This window comes from Oncorhynchus tshawytscha, linkage group LG27 (genome assembly GCF_018296145.1).
Source record: "Oncorhynchus tshawytscha isolate Ot180627B linkage group LG27, Otsh_v2.0, whole genome shotgun sequence".
Taxonomy (NCBI): domain Eukaryota; kingdom Metazoa; phylum Chordata; class Actinopteri; order Salmoniformes; family Salmonidae; genus Oncorhynchus; species Oncorhynchus tshawytscha.
The window spans coordinates 9,938,915-9,957,962 of NC_056455.1; the positions used below are offsets into that span (position 1 = coordinate 9,938,915).

Consider the following 19,048-nt stretch of genomic DNA (forward strand, 5'->3'; position numbering starts at 1 on the left):
AGACTTGTAGACCATCTGAACCCAATGTAATCATATACAAATTTGTATATCAATATCCAATAAATAGATTTGGTGCACTGGTTCTCAAAGAGATGTTCTTTGATTTATTTGGCTAGAGTGTTTTTCAAATCAAGTTATGGTTAGGCAGAGGTGGAAAAAGTACTCGATTGTCATACTTGAGTAAAGCTACCTTAATATAACATGACTCAAGTAAAAGCGAAAGTAACCCATTAAAATACTACTTGACTAAAAGTACAAAATAAAAGTAAATGCTATGGATCAAATTACTTATATTTAGCAAACCAGATTTCCTTTTTATTATTATTTTTGACAGCCAGGGGCACACTCCAACACTGAGACATAATTTACAAAGGAAGCATTTATGTTTAGTGAGTCCACCAGATCAGAGGCAGTAGGGATGACCAGGGACTTTCTCTTGATAAGTGTGTGAATTTGACCTTTCTCCTGTACTGCTAAGCATTCAAATTGTAACTAGTCCTTTTGGATGCCAGGGAAAATGTATGGAGTAAAAAGTACAACATTTTCTTTAGGAATGTAGTGAAGTAAAAAGTCAATAATATAAATAGTACAGTAAAGTACATATATCCCAAAAAGCTACTTAAGTAGTACTCTAAAGTATTTTTTAATTAAGTACTTTACACCACTGCGGTTAGGCTATGTCATAATTGCTCGGTTTCCAAAATTGGACTGAGAATGGGAATGCAATTATATTCTAGGGCAGAGGCATATTTGAGGTGTTTCAAGCCTTTGTGGGGGAGGGCCCATATACAATAACACTTGTTCACCTATGCTCCTATGTTCTGGATTCCTAATATCCAGTTTGCAGTCATCCATATCTTGTCTAGTGCCTACAATAATGTTTGGACATATACAGTACTGCTGCATAAGGTCTGAAATCTGGCAAAAGTCCAAAGTTCACTACAACTTTAAGAAATAGGAAATTATTCGAGGTTTTTTCTTCAGGAAATCACATGGAGGTGCTGTCGTGCTCACATGACAATCTGAACTGTGGCAGGCGAGCTCAATGAAGGTAATTTGCTAAATACATGTTATGTTCCACATCTTTATGTTGGATTTAAGAATATGTTTTCGACTTTTTGTAAACGTTCTACGTGGCGACAGGCGAAATAGTGTTCTTTTTTCGGGGGGGGGTATGTTTGTCCATTGAATTAAGACTAAGAGAACGCGGTGTGAAGTGTTTAGAGCTAAATAGTGCAGCCTACGATTCATGATGTAACTATAAAACCTGTCAATTTAAGATAAACAGTAATATAGTAGGTTTACCTCGAATTGTAAAATGCTGGCTACTCATCTGAGCATTAGATTACAAGTTTAGCAAGGGTGTTTAGTTTATTAGGATCCCCATTAGCTACTGCACATGCAGCAACTACTCTTCCTGAGGTCCACGTAAAATGTACAAATACATAACAGTACAGAACAGTAAGACAAGAACATATAGGTGTAATTAAGGGTGATTTGACAGATGAACTCGTTTTTTTTATATACAGTAGGGTAGGCTGCTGTACGGTTGCATTGGTCTGCTCATTGTCATGTTCTCACCTGGTTTGGATGTTACTGTCCCATAGGATTACAATCTAGATTATATTTCTATGACCTGTCCAACTCACGTATTCAACGTTCCATAGCATAGGACTAGCCTGGTTGTCTTCTATTTAGCTATTATATTCCACTACATGCCTCTCCTGTCATTTCCCTAAGAGACTTTAGGTACTCTTCATGTGAACATTCTATCATTAAAATTTGATCCTGATTCGATAACCCTCACAGCTATCATCCAATCACAATATTTATGCAAATTAGACTAATAGAAAAACATTAATTTAATTCATACATTTAATTAGAAACATTCTAACATTAGGTATTCTGACTTAATACATATCATTGTAAACATAACATTGGGTGTGGGGAGAGCAGAGGATTCCCGTCTTGCTTCTTCTATTTTTACCAGCCTCTTGGCAAATGACAGGAGTGGAAAGTTAGTTGGTACCCAGACTACCATAGGAAAGTTGTCGATAGTTATTTTTTTTCATTATGAAAATTACATATAATGGAAATGAGGGATACAAAGTATATTGAAAGCAGGTGGTTCCTGAGTTAATTAAGCAATTAACATCCTATCATGCTTAGGGTCATGCATAAAAATGCGGGGCAGGCCGTTATTTTGGCTACCCATCCCACAGAGCATGATTGGCCACTGTATGGTTTGATGGGCATGAAAACGATGTAAACCATATGCCATGGTTGTCTCAGTCACCAGATCTCAACCCAATTGAACACTTATGGGAGATTCTGGAGTGGTGCCTTAGACATTGTTTTGTATTCAGGACATAAAGTTTGTTTCTTTGCCAGATTCTTTGCAGTTATACTTTAGTGCCTTATTGCAAATAGGATGCAAGTTTTTGAATATTTTTTTTCAGTACAGGCTTCCTTCTTTTAACTCTCATTTAGGTTAGTATTGTCGAGTAACTACATTGTTGTTGATCCATCCTCAGTTTTGTCCTATCACAGACATTAAACTCTGTAACTGTTTTAAAATCACCATTGGCCTCATTGTGAAATCCCTGAGCAGTTTCCTTCCTCCCTGGCAACTGAGTTAGGAAGGACACCTGTATCTTTGTAGTGACTGGGTGTATTGACACACCATCGAAAGTGTAATTAATAACTTCACCATGCTCAAAGGGATATTAAATGTCTGCTTTTTTTTACCCATCTACCAATAGGTGCCCTTCTTTGAGGAACATTGGGAAACCTCCCTGGTCTTTGTGGTGGAATCTGTGTTTGAAATTAAGTGCTCGACTGAGGGACCTTACAGAGTGTGTGGGGTACAGAGATGAGGTAGTCATTCAAAACTCATGTTAAACACTATCATTGCACACAGAGTAAATCCATGCAACTTATTATGTAACTTGTTAAGCAAATCTTTACTCCTGAACCTATTTAGGCTTGCAGTAACAGGGGTTGAATGCTTATTCACTCAAGACATTTCAGCTTTTCATTTTTAACCAGTAAACATTTCTAAAAACAAAATTACAATTTGACGTTATGGGGTACTGTGTGTGTGTGGACCAGTGACACAAAATCTCAATTTAATACATTTTAAATTAAGGCTGTAACACAACAAAATGCACTGTAGATCCAAGTTGGCTAGACTTTAAATATAAATATTATCTGGCTACTCACTAGCAGGTGGGCTGGTGCTTGAGATTGTTTATGAGATCTGTGTTAAAGATGCACTATGCAGAAATCACTCAGCCATTTCCTGGTTACTAAAATTTGAATAGTTGGCCTAATTTCAGTTTGTGACAAAACAAGCAAATATAGTGGAGAGCATCATTGTACCATCTAAACCACTGTGAAATATATTTTCCAAAAGAAAAATATTGTGTTTTCAGCTGTTTGAAGCTGATGTACAAAACGTAAAGTAAAAAAAACGCAAAAACGAAACTTAAGTACAGGAAGCATAGAAATAGCGCAAATAAAATAGATCTACCGCTTCTTAGACTTGCTTTCCACGAATGACAGATCTATAACACACATTTCTATGTGAACATGCTGGTTTGCCCAAAAAGTTACATTTTACACCTTTATTTTTCTATAATGCCGTTACGAGAAGTTGGTCATTTTTTAGTGGATGTGCATGATTCTGGTAAAAATTATAACAAGAATTGCATTTTCGTAGACTGATTTGAAAGCCAGATCAGTGATTTTGCAAAAATGCAGGTTAATCTATTTTGATAAAATAATTATATTATTAGTGGCCCCTTATGTTGAAGGCTTATTTTTTAGCCTAGGTATAATTTTATAAGCCCAGAATTCAGCCCTACCTGCACCTTCGAGACTGCTGCCCTGTGTACATAGTCATTGAACACTGGCCACTTTAATTATGTTTACATACTGTTTTACCCACTTCATATGTATATACTGTATTCTAGTCAAGGCTCATCTTATATAACTACTGCTGTACACACCTTTTCTATTCGTATACTGTCCATAGTTTCACACCATTATATAAATATACACTGAGTATACCAAACATTAGGAACACCTTGTTCCATGTTGATGCTGACCCATGTTGACTCCAATGCTTCCCACAGTTGTGTCAAGTTGACTGGATGTCCTTTGGGTGGTGGACCATTCTTGATACACACGGAAACTGTTGAGCGTGAAAAACCCAGCAGCGTTGCAATTCTTGACGCAAACTGGTGTGCCTGACACCTACTACCATACCCTGTTCAAAGGCACTTAAATATTTTTTCTTGCTCATTCACCCTCTGAATGGTACACATACACAATCCATGTCTCAAGGCTTAAAAATCCTTCTTTAACCTGTCTCCTCTCCTTCATCTACACTGATTTTAAGTGGATTTAACAAGTGACATCAATAAGGGATCATAGCTTTCACCTGGATTCACCTAGAGCAGGTGTTCTTAATGTTTTGTACAATGTGTAAAATATCTATATATATATATATATATATATTTTTATTGTCGGACTCTGACATTGCTCATTCTGATATTTCTTTTGGAGTGTGTGTATTTCTGTATTGTTAGGTTTTACTGCACTGTTGGAGCTATAAACAAGCATTTCGTTGCACCTGCGATAACATTTGCAAAATATGTGTACGCGACCAATACATTTGATTTTGTGTAGGTTAAATGAAATCGATCTTGCCATGATGTTTAACCACAAGTCATGCAATTAATAAAAATGTCTTCATCCACATAAATCCATGCCTAATGGTTTGTGCACCTCCTCTGTCAGGATCAGTGCCTCCATACTACAGGGAGGTGTATGAGGCCATCCGGAGTAAGATAGAGGAACGAGTGCAGGTGGAGGTCTTCCAGAGGTTGCTCAGCAGAACAGATCTCCCCAGTGCTGTGCAGGGCCAGGTGAACACAACGTTTTCTTTACTTGTTGTCACATCTATGATTTAGAATGGCCGCCAAATGTGGAAAGGGAGTTCTGGCTGTTTGTGGTTGTTTTTTTTTAGGCTCAAGTTTTTGTTGTTATGAAACAGAAGCACAGGCTGGTTTGTTATGTATTAGACCTATTGGTTTTCTATCCTCTTCCCTTCTTGGAACTCCAAGAAAAGTGAACAAGACATTCTGCAGAACAGGAAGTAGACCCTAAACAGAAAAGTCTTGAAAAACATCTAGCGCTCTTTGATACAAACCATTCAACTCTATTCAAAGCCTATATTTGTTTTACCACTAAGTACTAAGGGGGTAATTACAATACTAGTTCCAACACCAGTTATTAGAAAGGGCGGTTTCTGCTAACTATCTCCTTGCTGCCATTTAAATAGTGGTATTTGCTTCAGTAAAGCTTACTGAAAAGTGATGGTATTTGAGGGGATGGCATTTAAAAGTTGAGTTATTCAAGAGCACATGGGACATGAATAATACAACGTGTTACACGTTATCCATGGAAACACTTCATTGATGTATTTCAGCTGAGACCTCATGGTTCAGTTTGATGTTTCTTACTGTATTATATCATTACTAAAGTGTGTTCTGCATTTTCTTGTCAACCACTGCTGAATTTATACCTTGGATCGAGCAATGACCTGTTAAGAGAGTCCTGTAATGTCCTTGTCTTTTTCAGATTGCTGAGCATGTTGACTACACTGATGGATTCTTAAGCAAGTTGTCCCTATATAAAGCACTGGTGTTGATCGCGCTTGCTCAGCAAGGAAAGCAACCAAGCCCGAAACTCTTAGAGAACTGCATACAAGGTAAGCCTTTTAACGAGTTGTTTTCAAGGGAGGACATAGCAGTAAATGTGTAGCTTAATGAGTAGCTTGGCTGTTTAGTATCTAAGGTCAAAAACCTTTGTGACCCCTATGAACAGCTTGTGTGAGAAAGTTCAGTTCACTATATATTTCTTGTGTGAAGTTGAATATGCATGTGACAAGCTAAAGTACACATTGAATTTGCACACAAAAGAAGCAAGTGTGCTGTGCTTAAAAGCTGGTCCTAGTTTTATCATAGTGTGTTGTATTTGTTGGCCGGTTTCCTCTAACCTCTGGGCATTGCGTCCGGGAATACACCAGCTCCCTTCCCATGTCTCTGTAAAAGACCTTTCCCTGCCATTTTTTATTCCTCTGGAACAGCTCTGTGAAAATCATTATGAAAGTTACAGGAAGAACTCTTCCCTCTCTCTTAAGTACACTTGTATTTCTTGATTGTATTCTGCGGCTAGGATTTTGAGTGTTACAGTGTACTTAAGTTGGAGAGGAGTCGTCGTCTTTTGTTTTTCAGAGGTAGCCATTACTCCGAACACAGCCCTGAGTTAGAGCTCTGTTCCAAAGCTCATATGATTATTTAGGGCCCTCTGTGTTATTTCAAGTGCTGCCAATATGGCAGCTGACTGCTTTCTGTGAAATTGATGTCACGTTTTCTCTGCTGAGCTATGGTAGAGCTGGTTTCTTGGTTGTTGTAGGAGGACTATTAACTCTGCTCATATCTCTGTGGAATGTCAAGGAGGGCTACATTCAGGATCACATGAATCACACCATCATAATTGTTTGAAAGACTTAAGAGACATTTGAGTTTAGGGAGAGTCATGTGTGCTTTCTAATGTCAAGTCTAGTTTCCTCAATATTACGAAAGGTGTACCGCAGGCATTGGTATTGGGACCTGTGCTCTTTACTATGTATATATAGTGCTGTGAAAAAGTATTTTTTACCCCTTTCTAATTTTCTTTACTTTTGCATATTTTTGATACTGAATATTATCAGATCTTCAACCAAATCCTAATATTAGATAAAGGGAACCTGAGTGAACAAATAACACAACAATTACATAACCTTATTTATGAAATAAATGTAAAAAGTATGCCACACCCAATGCCCCTGTGTGAAAAAGTAGTTGCCCCCTTACACTCAATAACTGGTTGTGCCACCTTTTAACTGCAATGACTCCAACCAAATACTTTGTGTAGTTGTTTACCAGTCTCACGTCACTGTGGGGGAATTTTGGACCACTCTTTCATGAAGAACTGTTGTAACTCAGCAACATTTGTGGGTTTTCAAGCATGAACTGCTTGTTTCAAGTCCTGCCACAACATCTCAATTAGGATGAGGTCTGGACTTTGACTAGGCCATTCCAAAACGTAAAATGTATTGCTTTTTAGCCATGTAGACTTAATTGTGTGTTTTGGATCATTGTCTTGATGCATTACCCAGCTGTGCTTCAGCTTCAGCATGCAGACGGATGGCCTAACATTCTCCTGTAGAATAATCTGATACAGAGCAGAATTCATGGTTCCTTCTATTAAGGGATGTCGTACAGGTCCTGAGGCAGCAAAGCATCCTCAAACCATCACACCACCACCACCACCACCATAATGTGGAATGCAGTTTTTGGTTTTCGTCAGGCATACTCAGGCATGTTGTCCAAAAAGTAAAACTTTTGAATCAATCATCGAACAATCTTCCAAGAGTCTTGATGATTATCCAGGTGTCTCTGGGGGCTTTTTGGCAAACTTGGATAACATATGCTGACGAAAACCAAACACTGCATTCCACAGTAAGAACCTCATGACAACGGTTAAGCATGGTGGTGGTAGTGTGATGGTTTGGGGATGCTTTTCTGCCTCAGGCGATGTGAGATACTGATCAACAACAACAGGAAGTATTTGGTTGCAGTCATTGCAGCTAAAGGTGTCACAACTAGTTATTGAGTGTAAGGGGCAATTCATTTTTTCACGCAGGGGAATTGGGTGTTGCATAATTGTGTGAATTAAATTAATAAAATAAGCATAACTTTTTTTGTTATTTGTAAACTCAGGTTCCCTTTATCTAATATTAGGTTTTGGTTGAAGTTCTGATAACATTCAGTATCAAAAATATGCCACAAATTGAGAATCTGAAAGGGGGCAAATACTTTTACCAGACTGCAGCAAGCCACTACTCTTAAACCGTTGGATGCTATCTACCGTAGCGCGTTTCACTGACAGGTTTAATACTCATCACTGCATCATGTATCAGAAGGTTGGCTGGACCTCATGAAAATCCTGTAGATTACTTTATTACTCCTTGTTTACAAAGCTCTGCGCCACAAGATTCCAACATACCTCACTTCCCTGTTGAAATATTTCAATATGAGATACCAATCCCGTTCCGAGGTTTTCTTAACTCTTGAGGTCCCGGTTGTCTCCACAAAGTTTGGTACATTCGCCTTTAGTTTTAACGCACCACAGTTCTGGAATACCTTACAAACAATTTCCACCTTGATTCCCTGGTGCCGATAGGGCAGTTTAAAACTCTGTTGGTAAATGAGTTCACGCAAGTGTGTCCTCAGGCACCATTGCAAATGAGACACTGTTCTCAATTGGGCTCCCTTGATTAAATAGATGTAGCCAAAAAAATGTGAGTGGGAGATTTCAAGTGTCTGAGGGATCAGAGGGCAACTAAGGTGAAATGTCAAATGTACTCTGGAACATGCTTGCTTTTCCCACACAACTTGGATGTGTGTATGAGCATTTTTTAAATATTCAAACCTGCACTACAGGAAATCATAAATGATGTCTATTAGTTCAATAGAGCTGGATGTTTACACTTTGTCTGTGAGCATAGCTGTGCTGATTGCCTTCTAGAGAAATGAGTAGATGAGAGCATTGGTTACTCATGTTTGATTTGACAGAGTTCCCTAAGCCCCAACTTGGCGAGTTCAAGGTCCTCCAGACTCTGAGGATGCAGCCAACTCAGGAGAGCCCCCTCACGGTGCCCCAGACCCTGGGCAAGCTGCTTGCCAGGGAGACAGTCCAGGTGGAGCTAATTCCTGAAAAGAAGGGTCTGTTCCTCAAACACGTGGAGTACCAGATCACTAGCCAGGTGAAGGCTGCATTTAATTACATATGAGAGTAACATAAATGGCCTTTGTTACAAGAACAGTCAAGGAAATGATTCATAGAAAAGGTCAAGCACATACTTTACCATGTATTTACCTTGTTACTTCAAATAGGTCACAATTGTGCATTACAAGCAACATATTTTTGTATAGGAATTTTGATCATAACTCCAAAAAGCCTGTAATTCCCTCTGGCTATGTTCCTGGCTCCTCAATTATTTCTGCATTTTTGGCTTGGTGAAACGAATGGCTTTAATGCTTGTTGGTAAGGGTCCATCTAAGAATGAATGTATACATACAGTACATTGCATCGTTTACACTGGATGCCTAAGCTGAACAGAGCTGGTGTTGTTTCGGTGCAGTGAGCATTCCCAAACAGTATGAACTAAAGCCAACCCATGTCAAACACATCCATTGTCAATATATTTGTTGAATTCACAACCCAAAGCATTATGTTATTTTGCACATCTCTGTTATTCACAGATAATATTTGTTTGAACTTTTTCAGCATTTTAAGATCTCTGTTTACCGGCGGTACACTGATTTCGATGTCTTCCACGAGCTATTGCTGCAGAGGTTTGCCTACAGAATGGTGCCTGCACTGCCGCCTAAGAGAATGCTGAAAGGAGGTAAATAGAGGATGTCAGTCAGAACGTTTGATTATTAGGAGGAGAGTGAGGCTTTGATCTGTAAATAATAGTGTTCCACTCTGCATCAGAGCTGGGGGTCCCGCTGCTCCAAAGAAACTCCAATTCTATTAATCCAACTTCACCTGTGTTCCCACAGCAGACATGAACTCTGTCTTCATATTACCATTATTAGATACCATTGTTATTACTTTATTCAGGGTTGGGCGGATAACTTGAAAAATGTAATCCGTTACTGATTACAGTTACATGATAAATAATCATTTGAATTACTCCAAATAAGTAACCTAATCCAATTACATTTTTGATTACTTTTGCCTTACTTTCACTTCTAGCATCCAGACATATTTGCAAACGCTTAAAACTGTTGATTTAATGTAGTATTCTTTAATTTAGTAACATGATTATTTCCAAATGGGGTGAGAGTAAAGCTTAAAGATCCTATAATTCATGTTATATTCTATGTGTAAGAGCATAGTCACAGGGCTCCATACTAACATTTTCACTTGTTGGCACCAGCCCATGATTTGGTTGCACCACAATTGCTGTCGGGTCACGCAATAGAAAACAATGGTCGCCTTATCGTCTTATAAAGCAATTCAGCGTTTTTTATTCAGAGGTGTACTAGAATACTAACATGGTATGATTCAAGAAATACATGGTTTATTCTAACATCATGTTCAAGTACAACTGCATGATTCCAGCTATTTTAATTTGCAACCTAAACTGGTGATTGTCAAGGATTTGGGGTATGGCAACTAGGCAATTGTTATTATTTTACTATGAAAATAGGGTTACAGAATTGTTATATATTTTTTTGTTCAATAGATATTCATTTGTCTACATCTTTTTGGGCACTAATTTACATTTTGAGGCTAGTTTATATGGGACTAATTCACCAGCTGAGGAATTGGTTAGCCAGATCACTAACTCAAAATATAGCATATTATTGATGTAAATGTATATCTAACAGTACATTTAATCTATATGCCTATACACCAACCTTGAATGCCCGACGTGAGTGCCCTTTGTTGAATATTAAATACAATTCAGACCAGAAAGCTTAGACCCTTTTTCTTTTAAACAGTATCAACATTGGTGGCATTCAATAGTGTTTTTCCCATGATTAGGGCTACATTTTGAAATATTGTGCAATCAGAAAGCATTTCATAAAGGAAAGAGAGTTTGAAACTGCACTGCTTCAAAGCAGCAAGCAGGAACTCTGTAGTCCAGATGATTGACCAGTGAGCCAAGTGTAAATGTTTTGGAAGCCTTACCCATTCATTCAACCACATAAGAAGCCATCCACCCTTGATGGGCGATCAGCAGAACAATATAATCTCTGAGAGCATGTGAGAAGTGCTGATGGTACGCTAAATGACAGCAATGATGACAAAGTTTTATCAAGGTGAAGTATATCAAATCAAATCAATAGATAGATGAAAAGATAGATGAAGTAATCCCGTCAAGCAATTAGCTGTTTTTCCAGAATGTAAGTAATCCGATTACACTTTTTAAAAAGTAATCCAGGTTGATTAGTTACTTCAAGAGCCAGCCCTGACTGTATTACATAAAACGGTATGATATCTTCTGTTTTACGGAAGCAGAACAACTGAATATGCTGGCTCTTTAACTGAGCTCTGACCTCTGTCTGTCTACAGTCCTGACCTCCATGTCTGAGAGGGACTTTATAGAGGGAAGGCGGCGTGCTCTGGGCCGGTTCATCAACTTAGTGGCACGACACCCCTTCTTCTCTGAGGACGAACTGGTCAAGACCTTTCTCACCTTCAACGGCTCGGTACGTCTCTGCTACTGAAAAGACCACCTTGGTTCATCTCTGCTAGTTGTCTATGCCAAGTTCACATTGGGCTTGCCATGGATAATGACTGTACTGCTCACACAACTTTACTCTCTCTCTCTCTTACTCTCAGGATGTTCAAGTGAAAATGCGTGATGCTTGCAAGAAAATGGGAGATGAATTCATGACTAATACAATGGCAACTCTGGCAAAGGTTTGTATTGTTTCTATTATGAAATAGTGCATCAAATGACTATTTGATATCCTACTGAGACACAGCAGTGTGAGTCTTGGTACATCTGTGCTGTAGGATTATCTCCCAGCTGATATCCAGGCCCAGTTTTCATCAAGCAGAGAACTGATCAGGAATATCCACAACAGCTTTCACAAGCTGCGGGACCGGGCAGAAAAGATGGCAGAGCGCTCCAAGGAAAACGCCACTGATTTGCTAATGTTTGGAAGGGAGCTCAGGTACAGAACTCAGCATTTAAGGGCATAAAGCTCTCTTTCTCTATCGCCCCTCTCTACGCAAGTGTTTTGGCCCAAGGAAATGTATTATGCTAGCTACCCCACCCATACAACAGTTTTGGGGAAGAAAATGTTGGCAATTGTAAAGGATTTGTTTTCTTTTCCTTTTCCGGGTTTCACTTCAAATCGTTTTTGTCAGCCAAGACACCGTACTGGTCCAGCTTCTCTAGTTATGCTTTCTGTTGCAGTACACTGGGCTCAGATGGTTCACCCATTCCCTCTCTGGCTTCATCCAAAAGCACCTGGGGCATTCTCCGTCAGTCTCTGAAAGGCCTTTCCGTGGAGTTTGCTCTGCTAGCCGACAAAGGTGCTCAGCAGGTACAATCCAGCTCACTGTATACGTACCGCCTGCTCTACAGTGCTATTGCCAAACTACCTGCGTGCAAAACATAATTCATTCATTGATATCTTAAGGGGAGGAGAGAAGAGGACGATGTTGTGGAAAAACTGAATCTATTCTTGGATTTGCTGCAATCATACAGAGTGAGTTTGAGAAATGTAAAATATGCAGTTACTGAAGAACTATGAATCATGTTAATGCAATGTTACCAGTATTATTACAAATGTACTACACAGGTATAACAGCAACTTAATTTAGAGTGTTAGCAAAACATCTTTGACCCATGTGGCTCAGTTGGTAGAGCATGGTGCTTGCAACGCCAGGGTCGTGGGTTCGATTCCCATGGGGGACCAGCACGAAAAAGTATGTACTCACTACTTACTGTAAGCCGCGCTGGAGAAGAGTGTCTGTTAAATGACTATAATGTTTTAAAAAATAGGGTAGTTATTTAGTCATTTCTTACCCAGTGTGTGTGTGTTGTTGTATCCCATAGGATCTGTGTGAGCGGCATGAGAAAGGAGTATTGCACGAGCACCAGAGAGCGCTGCAGAAGTACGGTATGATGAAGAGGCAGATGATGAGTGCCACAGTGCAGCCCAAAGAGCAGGTGTCAGTGGAGCAACTGGAGTCTCGCATTGTGCAGGTTCTCTTTCTCATTCATTCTACCTCCTTCTCGATCTCTCACTCACTCACTCACTCACTCAGTGTGCTTGAAAACACTCTTCCTTCCTCATTTACTCAGGGTTGTCACATGTCAAATCAACACTGTTGACATTATTTAATCTTCATTATCCTGACATCACAGGCCAACCCACCCTCCCTCCTTCGGAGAGACTGTCCTCTCTGACATTGAGAGGAAGGAGGGAACAGCATTTTCCTATATGCCATCATTGGGGAGTTGATTGATACCCTGGTATAAGGATTGATGTCCTTGTATATCCTACCACATTTCTCATACTAAACCATTTTAGGACGATATTGCATTTGACATTTGGGCATTTCAGCCCTTAGAATGGATCTCATATGTCATGTTTTTCAACACTGACTTCTACAGACAAGGCCGTGACAGCATAGTCTTATGATCAATGAGGCTGTTCCTCTTGATAACCATCATATGGTTGTGGTTTGTGAAGTAATGGTTTGTATCCTCCCCCAACAGCAGGAGAACGCCATTCAGACCATGGAACTGCGGAACTACTTCTCCCTGTTCTGCCTTCACCAAGAGACTCAGCTCATCTTCACATACCTGCCCATCACCTCTCACATCCTGGGAGCCTTCGTCAACTCACAGGTCCAAGGTCACCAAGAGGTGAGACTCACCTGGAAATATAGTGTCAGGCATGGATTTCTAAGGATTGAGTTGAAGTAGTGGAGCACACAGTTCATAGGTTGGTGTGTGTGTGTGTGTGTGTGTTGATTCTAATCTTTAATAGATACACAATTATAAGATGATCGTCTTGTAATTTTGGCCAGAGGATGCTTTCACTGTAACAGACTACTTTGTTTGTTCGATAACTAGATGGGTGCCGTGTGGAATGATCTCCAGCAGAAGCTTGGGTGTCTCTTCGGTGTCGATGAAATGCAATCCCCTCCTCTTACACCCAAGTAGACACCCATGTCCCCTTCTCTCTCAACGAGCGACGAATATGCTGCTTTGCAAGCCAAGAGACAGTCAAAGTCTCAGAAGGGACTGATGGTGAACTGTTTTCATAAAACCTTGAAAGACACTACAAACTGTGCCTTAAGTATCAATCAGTGGTGAGTAAATGTAGTTTACTCACTTATTTCTTTGTGGGACAGTTTATCCATCTTTTGCGGAAAAATGCATTGAAGTTTAGGGAGCGCTACTTTTTTCTCTGCTACCCGGCTATCAGTTTACCCACTTTTTTTTTTTTTTACCACTATATCACTGATTTCAATGAATGGATGTGGTCTGCACCTCGAGATATATTATACTGTGTGTGCATCCTCAATAGGGATGTCAGAGGTTGATCAGTCAAAGGAGCTCATTGGGAAGTGGAAGAGTGCTTTGAAGAATGTGAACTGCTGCATTGCTGTATGAGGAGAGGAAAATATTGATTTCATAATTGATATATAGGGAACATTTTGTTGAAAAGCTGGACCTTTCTGTGTTATTTTGTAGCTCACTGCCTTTACCATATGAGGGACTTCTTACCTACACTTCTTGGAGGATCATTGGCCTATGTTGACGTATAATGTAGTGTCTTATTGCAGGCAGACAAATTTAAGAATGTAAGAATCCACAAATTAAGCTGATTGAAGATGTTGCCACACAGAGACGATAGGTTTCCTTGCCGCAGCCAGGTGGTGGCAATATAACCTTTTGTGTTTAAAATGACTAACGTAAATGTTTAGAAAGGCTTTGCCCTGATTAGAATCTAATTTCTGATAAAGACAGGCAAACCAATATATATTAAAGTAAATGTAGTAGCAGCATGCTATTCAGTGATTTGTTGGGAAGTACAACATAAGTATTAATCATCCTACTGACCACACTTGTGCAACTGGGCTTGCTAGCTTGTTGTGTTCATGCAAAGGACTTCAGATTCCTCGCTTCAATCGAATCTTAGTTGCAGTACTGTGAAAAGCTACTTCAGTTTCTACGCATGAGCCGAGCAAGCTATCAAGAGGAAGTTTGTCAATGTAAATAATGATTTATGGCTGATATAACACTCCACCTGACCAATGGTGAACATACCAATGTCACAGTCATTAGTGCAATTATGAAGTAATTATCCTGTAATATTTTATTTCAGGTAGAAATTAAATGTGCTCTGTGTTAACGCTTCTGACATGTTTGCAATGTTTCAGTTTGAATTGAGCTGCAATGGTGGTTCAGTGTTAACTTAATGTAGATTTGAAGAAAACTATATTTAATCTTTTTCAATAATATACCCAATGATTTGTCCTCTTATTCAACAGTATACATTGATTCCATGTCTAAAGCATAAGATTATGTTGGTAAAGTTTCTCATTATTTGATCTGATGAAGAATTCAGTTTTCCACTCACAATTTTGAAGGTTTTACGTAACCTGTTCTTGCAGGATGTGCAAATTGCATGTGTTTTACATGTAATTAAAGTACATGAATGAGGCTGTGTAACAAAATGTTGTCTCCCAATTAGAACTGAGTTATATTAAAGAGCTCTGGGCCAATACGTTTTGTTATTCAATGCATTATTTTTTGTCCTCTGTGGAACTGTTAATTTGTTCCTCACAGGTTATTATTGTGTCAACATAAGATATTCTCATAACCTTATTTTTTTGGCAAGTCTTAAATAAGAGGAACAAATGCTTAATCTGTTCTTTGAGAAAGAACATTGGAACTAGGTGAAGGATGTGGATACAGGACCATTAACTATTGTAGTTATGTTGAATCTCACTTAAATAAAAAGTATCAGATACCCACCCGTCTCATTATTATTTGGCTCCCGAGTGGTGCAGCGATCTAAGGCACTGCATCTCAGTGCAAGAGGTGTCACTATAGTACCTGATTCAAATCCAGGCTGTATCACATCCGGCCATGATTGGGAGTCCCATAGGGCGTTGCACAGTTGGCCCAGCATTGTCAATAAGAATTTATTCTTAACTGACTTGCAATAAAGGTTCAATTTAAAACAATTCCCTGATACTAAATTTAATTAAACAGGATGTTGAACAATCAAAATCATTGTCATTCCACGCAGTATGAAGTGAGGACCAGCTAACGAGAGCGTACAGGTCGCAATGGTGGGTAGTATATGGGGCTTTGGTGACAAAACGGATTGCACTGTGATAGACTGCATCCAATTTGTTGAGTAGGGTATTGAGGCTATTTTGTAAATGACATCGCCAAAGTCGAGGATTGGTAGGATGGTCAGTTTTACAAGGGTATGTTTGGCAGCATGAGTAAAGGATGCTTTGTTGCGAACAGGGAAGCCGATTCTAGATTTAACTTGGATTGAGATGTTTGATGGGTCTGAAGGAGAGTTTACAGTCTAACCAGACACCTAGGCATTTGTAGCTGTCCACGTATTCTAAGTCAGAGCTGTCCAGAGTAGTGAATTGACAGGCGGGCAGGTGCAGGCAGCGATCGGTTGAAGAGCATGCATTTAGTTTTACTTGTATTTAAGAGCAATTGGAGGCCACGGAAGGAGAGTTGTATGGCATTGAAGCTTGCCTGGAGGGTTGTTAACACAGTGTACAAAGAAGGGCCAGAAGTATACAGAATGGTGTCGTGGCCTGCGCAGAGGTGGTCAGAGACTCACCAGCAGCAAGAGTGACATCATTGATGTATACAGAGAAGAGAGTCGGTCCAAGAATTGAACCCTGTGGCACCCCCATAGAGACTGCCAGAGGTCCGGAGCAGACCCTCCGATTTGACACACTGAACTCTATCAGAGAAGTAGTTGGGTGAACCAGGCGAGGCAATCATTTGAGAAACCAAGGCTGTCGAGTCTGCCGATGAGGATGTGGTGATTGACGGAGTAGAAAACCTTGGCCAGATCAATGAATACAGCTGCACAGCAATGTTTTATCGATGGCAGTTAAGATATCGTTTAGACCTTGAGCGTGGCTGAGGTGCACCCATGACCAGCTCTGAAACCAGATTGCATAGCAGAGAAGATATGGTGAGATTCAAATGGTCGGTAATCTGTTTGTTGACTTGGCTTTCAAGACCTTAGAAAGGCAGGATAGGATAGATATGTCTGTAGCAGTTTGGGTCAAGAGTGTCCCCCCTTGAACAGGGGGATGACCTCAGCTGCTTTCCAATCTTTGGGAATCTCAGACGACACGAAAGAGAGGTTGAACAGGCTAGTAATAGGGGTGGCAACAATTTCGGCAGATCATTTTAGAAAGAAGGAGTCCAGATTGTCTAGCCCGGCTGATTTGTAGGGTCCAGATTTTGCAGCTCTTTTCAGAACATCAGCTGACTGGATTTGGGAGAAGGAGAAATGGGGAAGGCTTGGGCGAGTTGCTGTGGGGGGTGCAGTGCTGTTGACCGGGGTAGGAGTAGCCAGGTGGAAAGCATGGCCAGCCGTAGAAAAATGCTTATTGAAATTCTCACTTATAGTGGATTTATCAGTGGTGACAGTATTTCCTATCTTCAGTGCAGTGTGCAGCTGGGAGGAGGTGTTCTTATTCTCCATGGACTTTACAGTGTCCCAGAACTTTTTGAGTTAGTATTGCAGGAAGCAAATTTCTGCTTGAAAAGCTAGCCTTGGCATTTCTAACTGCCTGTGTATAATGGTTTCTAGCCTTCCCTGAACAGCTGCATATCACGGGGCTGTTCGATGCTAATGCAGAACGCCATAGGATGTTTTTGTGTTGGTTAAGGGCAGTCAGGTCTGGGGAGAACCAAGGGCTATATCTGTTCCTGTTTCTAAATTTCTTGAATGGGGCATGCTTATTTAAGATGGTTAGGAAGGCATTTAAAAAATAACCAAGCATCCTCTACTGACGGGATGAGATCAATATCCTTCCAGGATACCCCGGCCAGGTCGATTAGAAAGGCCTGCTCGCTGAAGTGTTTCAGGTGCGTTTGACAGTGATGAGTGGAGGTCGTTTGACCGCTGACCCATTACGGATGCAGGCAATGAGGCAGTGATCGCTGAGATCTTGGTTGAAGACAGCAGAGGTGTATTTAGAGGGCAAGTTGGTTAGGATGATATCTATGAGGGTGCCTGTGTTTAAGGCTTTGGGGAGGTACCTGGTAGGTTCATTGATCATTTCTGTGAGATTGAGGGCATCAAGCTTAGATTGTAGGATGGCTGGGGTTTTAAGCATGTTCCAGTTTAGGTCGCCTAGCAGCACGAGCTCTGAAGATAGATGGGGAGCAATCAGTTCACATATGGTGTCCAGAGCACAGCTGGGGGCAGAGGGTGGTCTATAGCAGGCGGCAACGGTGAAAGACTTGTTTTTAGAGAGGTGGATTTTTAAAAGTAGAAGTTCAAATTGTTTGGGTACAGACCTGGATAGTAGGACAGAACTCTGCAGGCTATCTTTGCAGTAGATTGCAACACCGCCGCCTTTGGCAGTTCTATCTTGTCTGAAAATGTTGTAGTTTGGGATGAACATTTCAGAATTTTTTGTGGTCTTCCTAAGCCAGGATTCAGACACAGCTAGAACATCCGGGTTGGCAGAGTGTGCTAAAGCAGTGAATAAAACAAACTTAGGGAGGAGGCTTCTAACATGCATGAAACCAAGGCTATTACGGTTACAGAAGTCATCAAAAGAGAGCGCCTGGGGAATAGGAGGGAGCTAGGCACTGCAGGGCCTGGATTTACCTCTACATCGCCAGAGGAACAGAGGAGGAGTAGAATAAGGGTATGGCTAAAAGAAATAAGAATTGGTCGTCTAGAACGTCTGGAACAGAGAGTAAAAGGTTTCTGGGGGCGATAAAATAGCTTCAAGGTATAATGTACAGACAAAGGTATGGTAGGATGTGAATACAGTGGAGGTAAACCTAGGTATTGAGTGATGATGAAAGAGATATTGTCTCTAGAAACATCATTGAAACCAGGAGATGTCATCGCATGTGTGGGTGGTGGAACTAATAGGTTGGATAAGGTATAGTGAGCAGGACTAGAGGCTCTACAGTGAAATAAGCCAATAAACACTAACCAGAACAGCAATGGACAAGGCATATTGACATTAAGGAGAGGCATGCTTAGTCGAGTGATCAAAAGGGTCCAGTGAGTAGTGAGGTTGGTTAGGGTCACGGCGATTCAGACAGCTAGCCGGGCCATCGGTAGCAAGCTAGCATAGGATGGAGGTCTGTTTTAGCCACCTCGTGCGTTTCCGTCGGTAGGATTAGTGGGGTTCCGTGTGGTAGGGGGGA

The 19,048-nt window shown here is 40.4% G+C and overlaps 1 protein-coding gene across 1 annotated transcript; it reads left to right on the top strand.

Annotated features, from left to right (window-relative positions):
• Nucleotides 1–1,026: 1,026 nt before the first annotated feature.
• LOC112246003 (sorting nexin-8) lies at nt 1,027–15,217 on the top strand (the record flags this gene model as incomplete). Its single annotated transcript, XM_024414264.2, has 13 exons — nt 1,027–1,051; nt 4,804–4,931; nt 5,647–5,776; nt 8,688–8,878; nt 9,403–9,523; nt 11,203–11,339; nt 11,473–11,553; nt 11,650–11,810; nt 12,056–12,185; nt 12,282–12,350; nt 12,701–12,850; nt 13,367–13,516; nt 13,727–15,217. Coding segments are annotated over 13 exons (1,563 nt in total), but the record flags the coding sequence as incomplete, so codon positions are not given.
• Nucleotides 15,218–19,048: the final 3,831 nt, after the last annotated feature.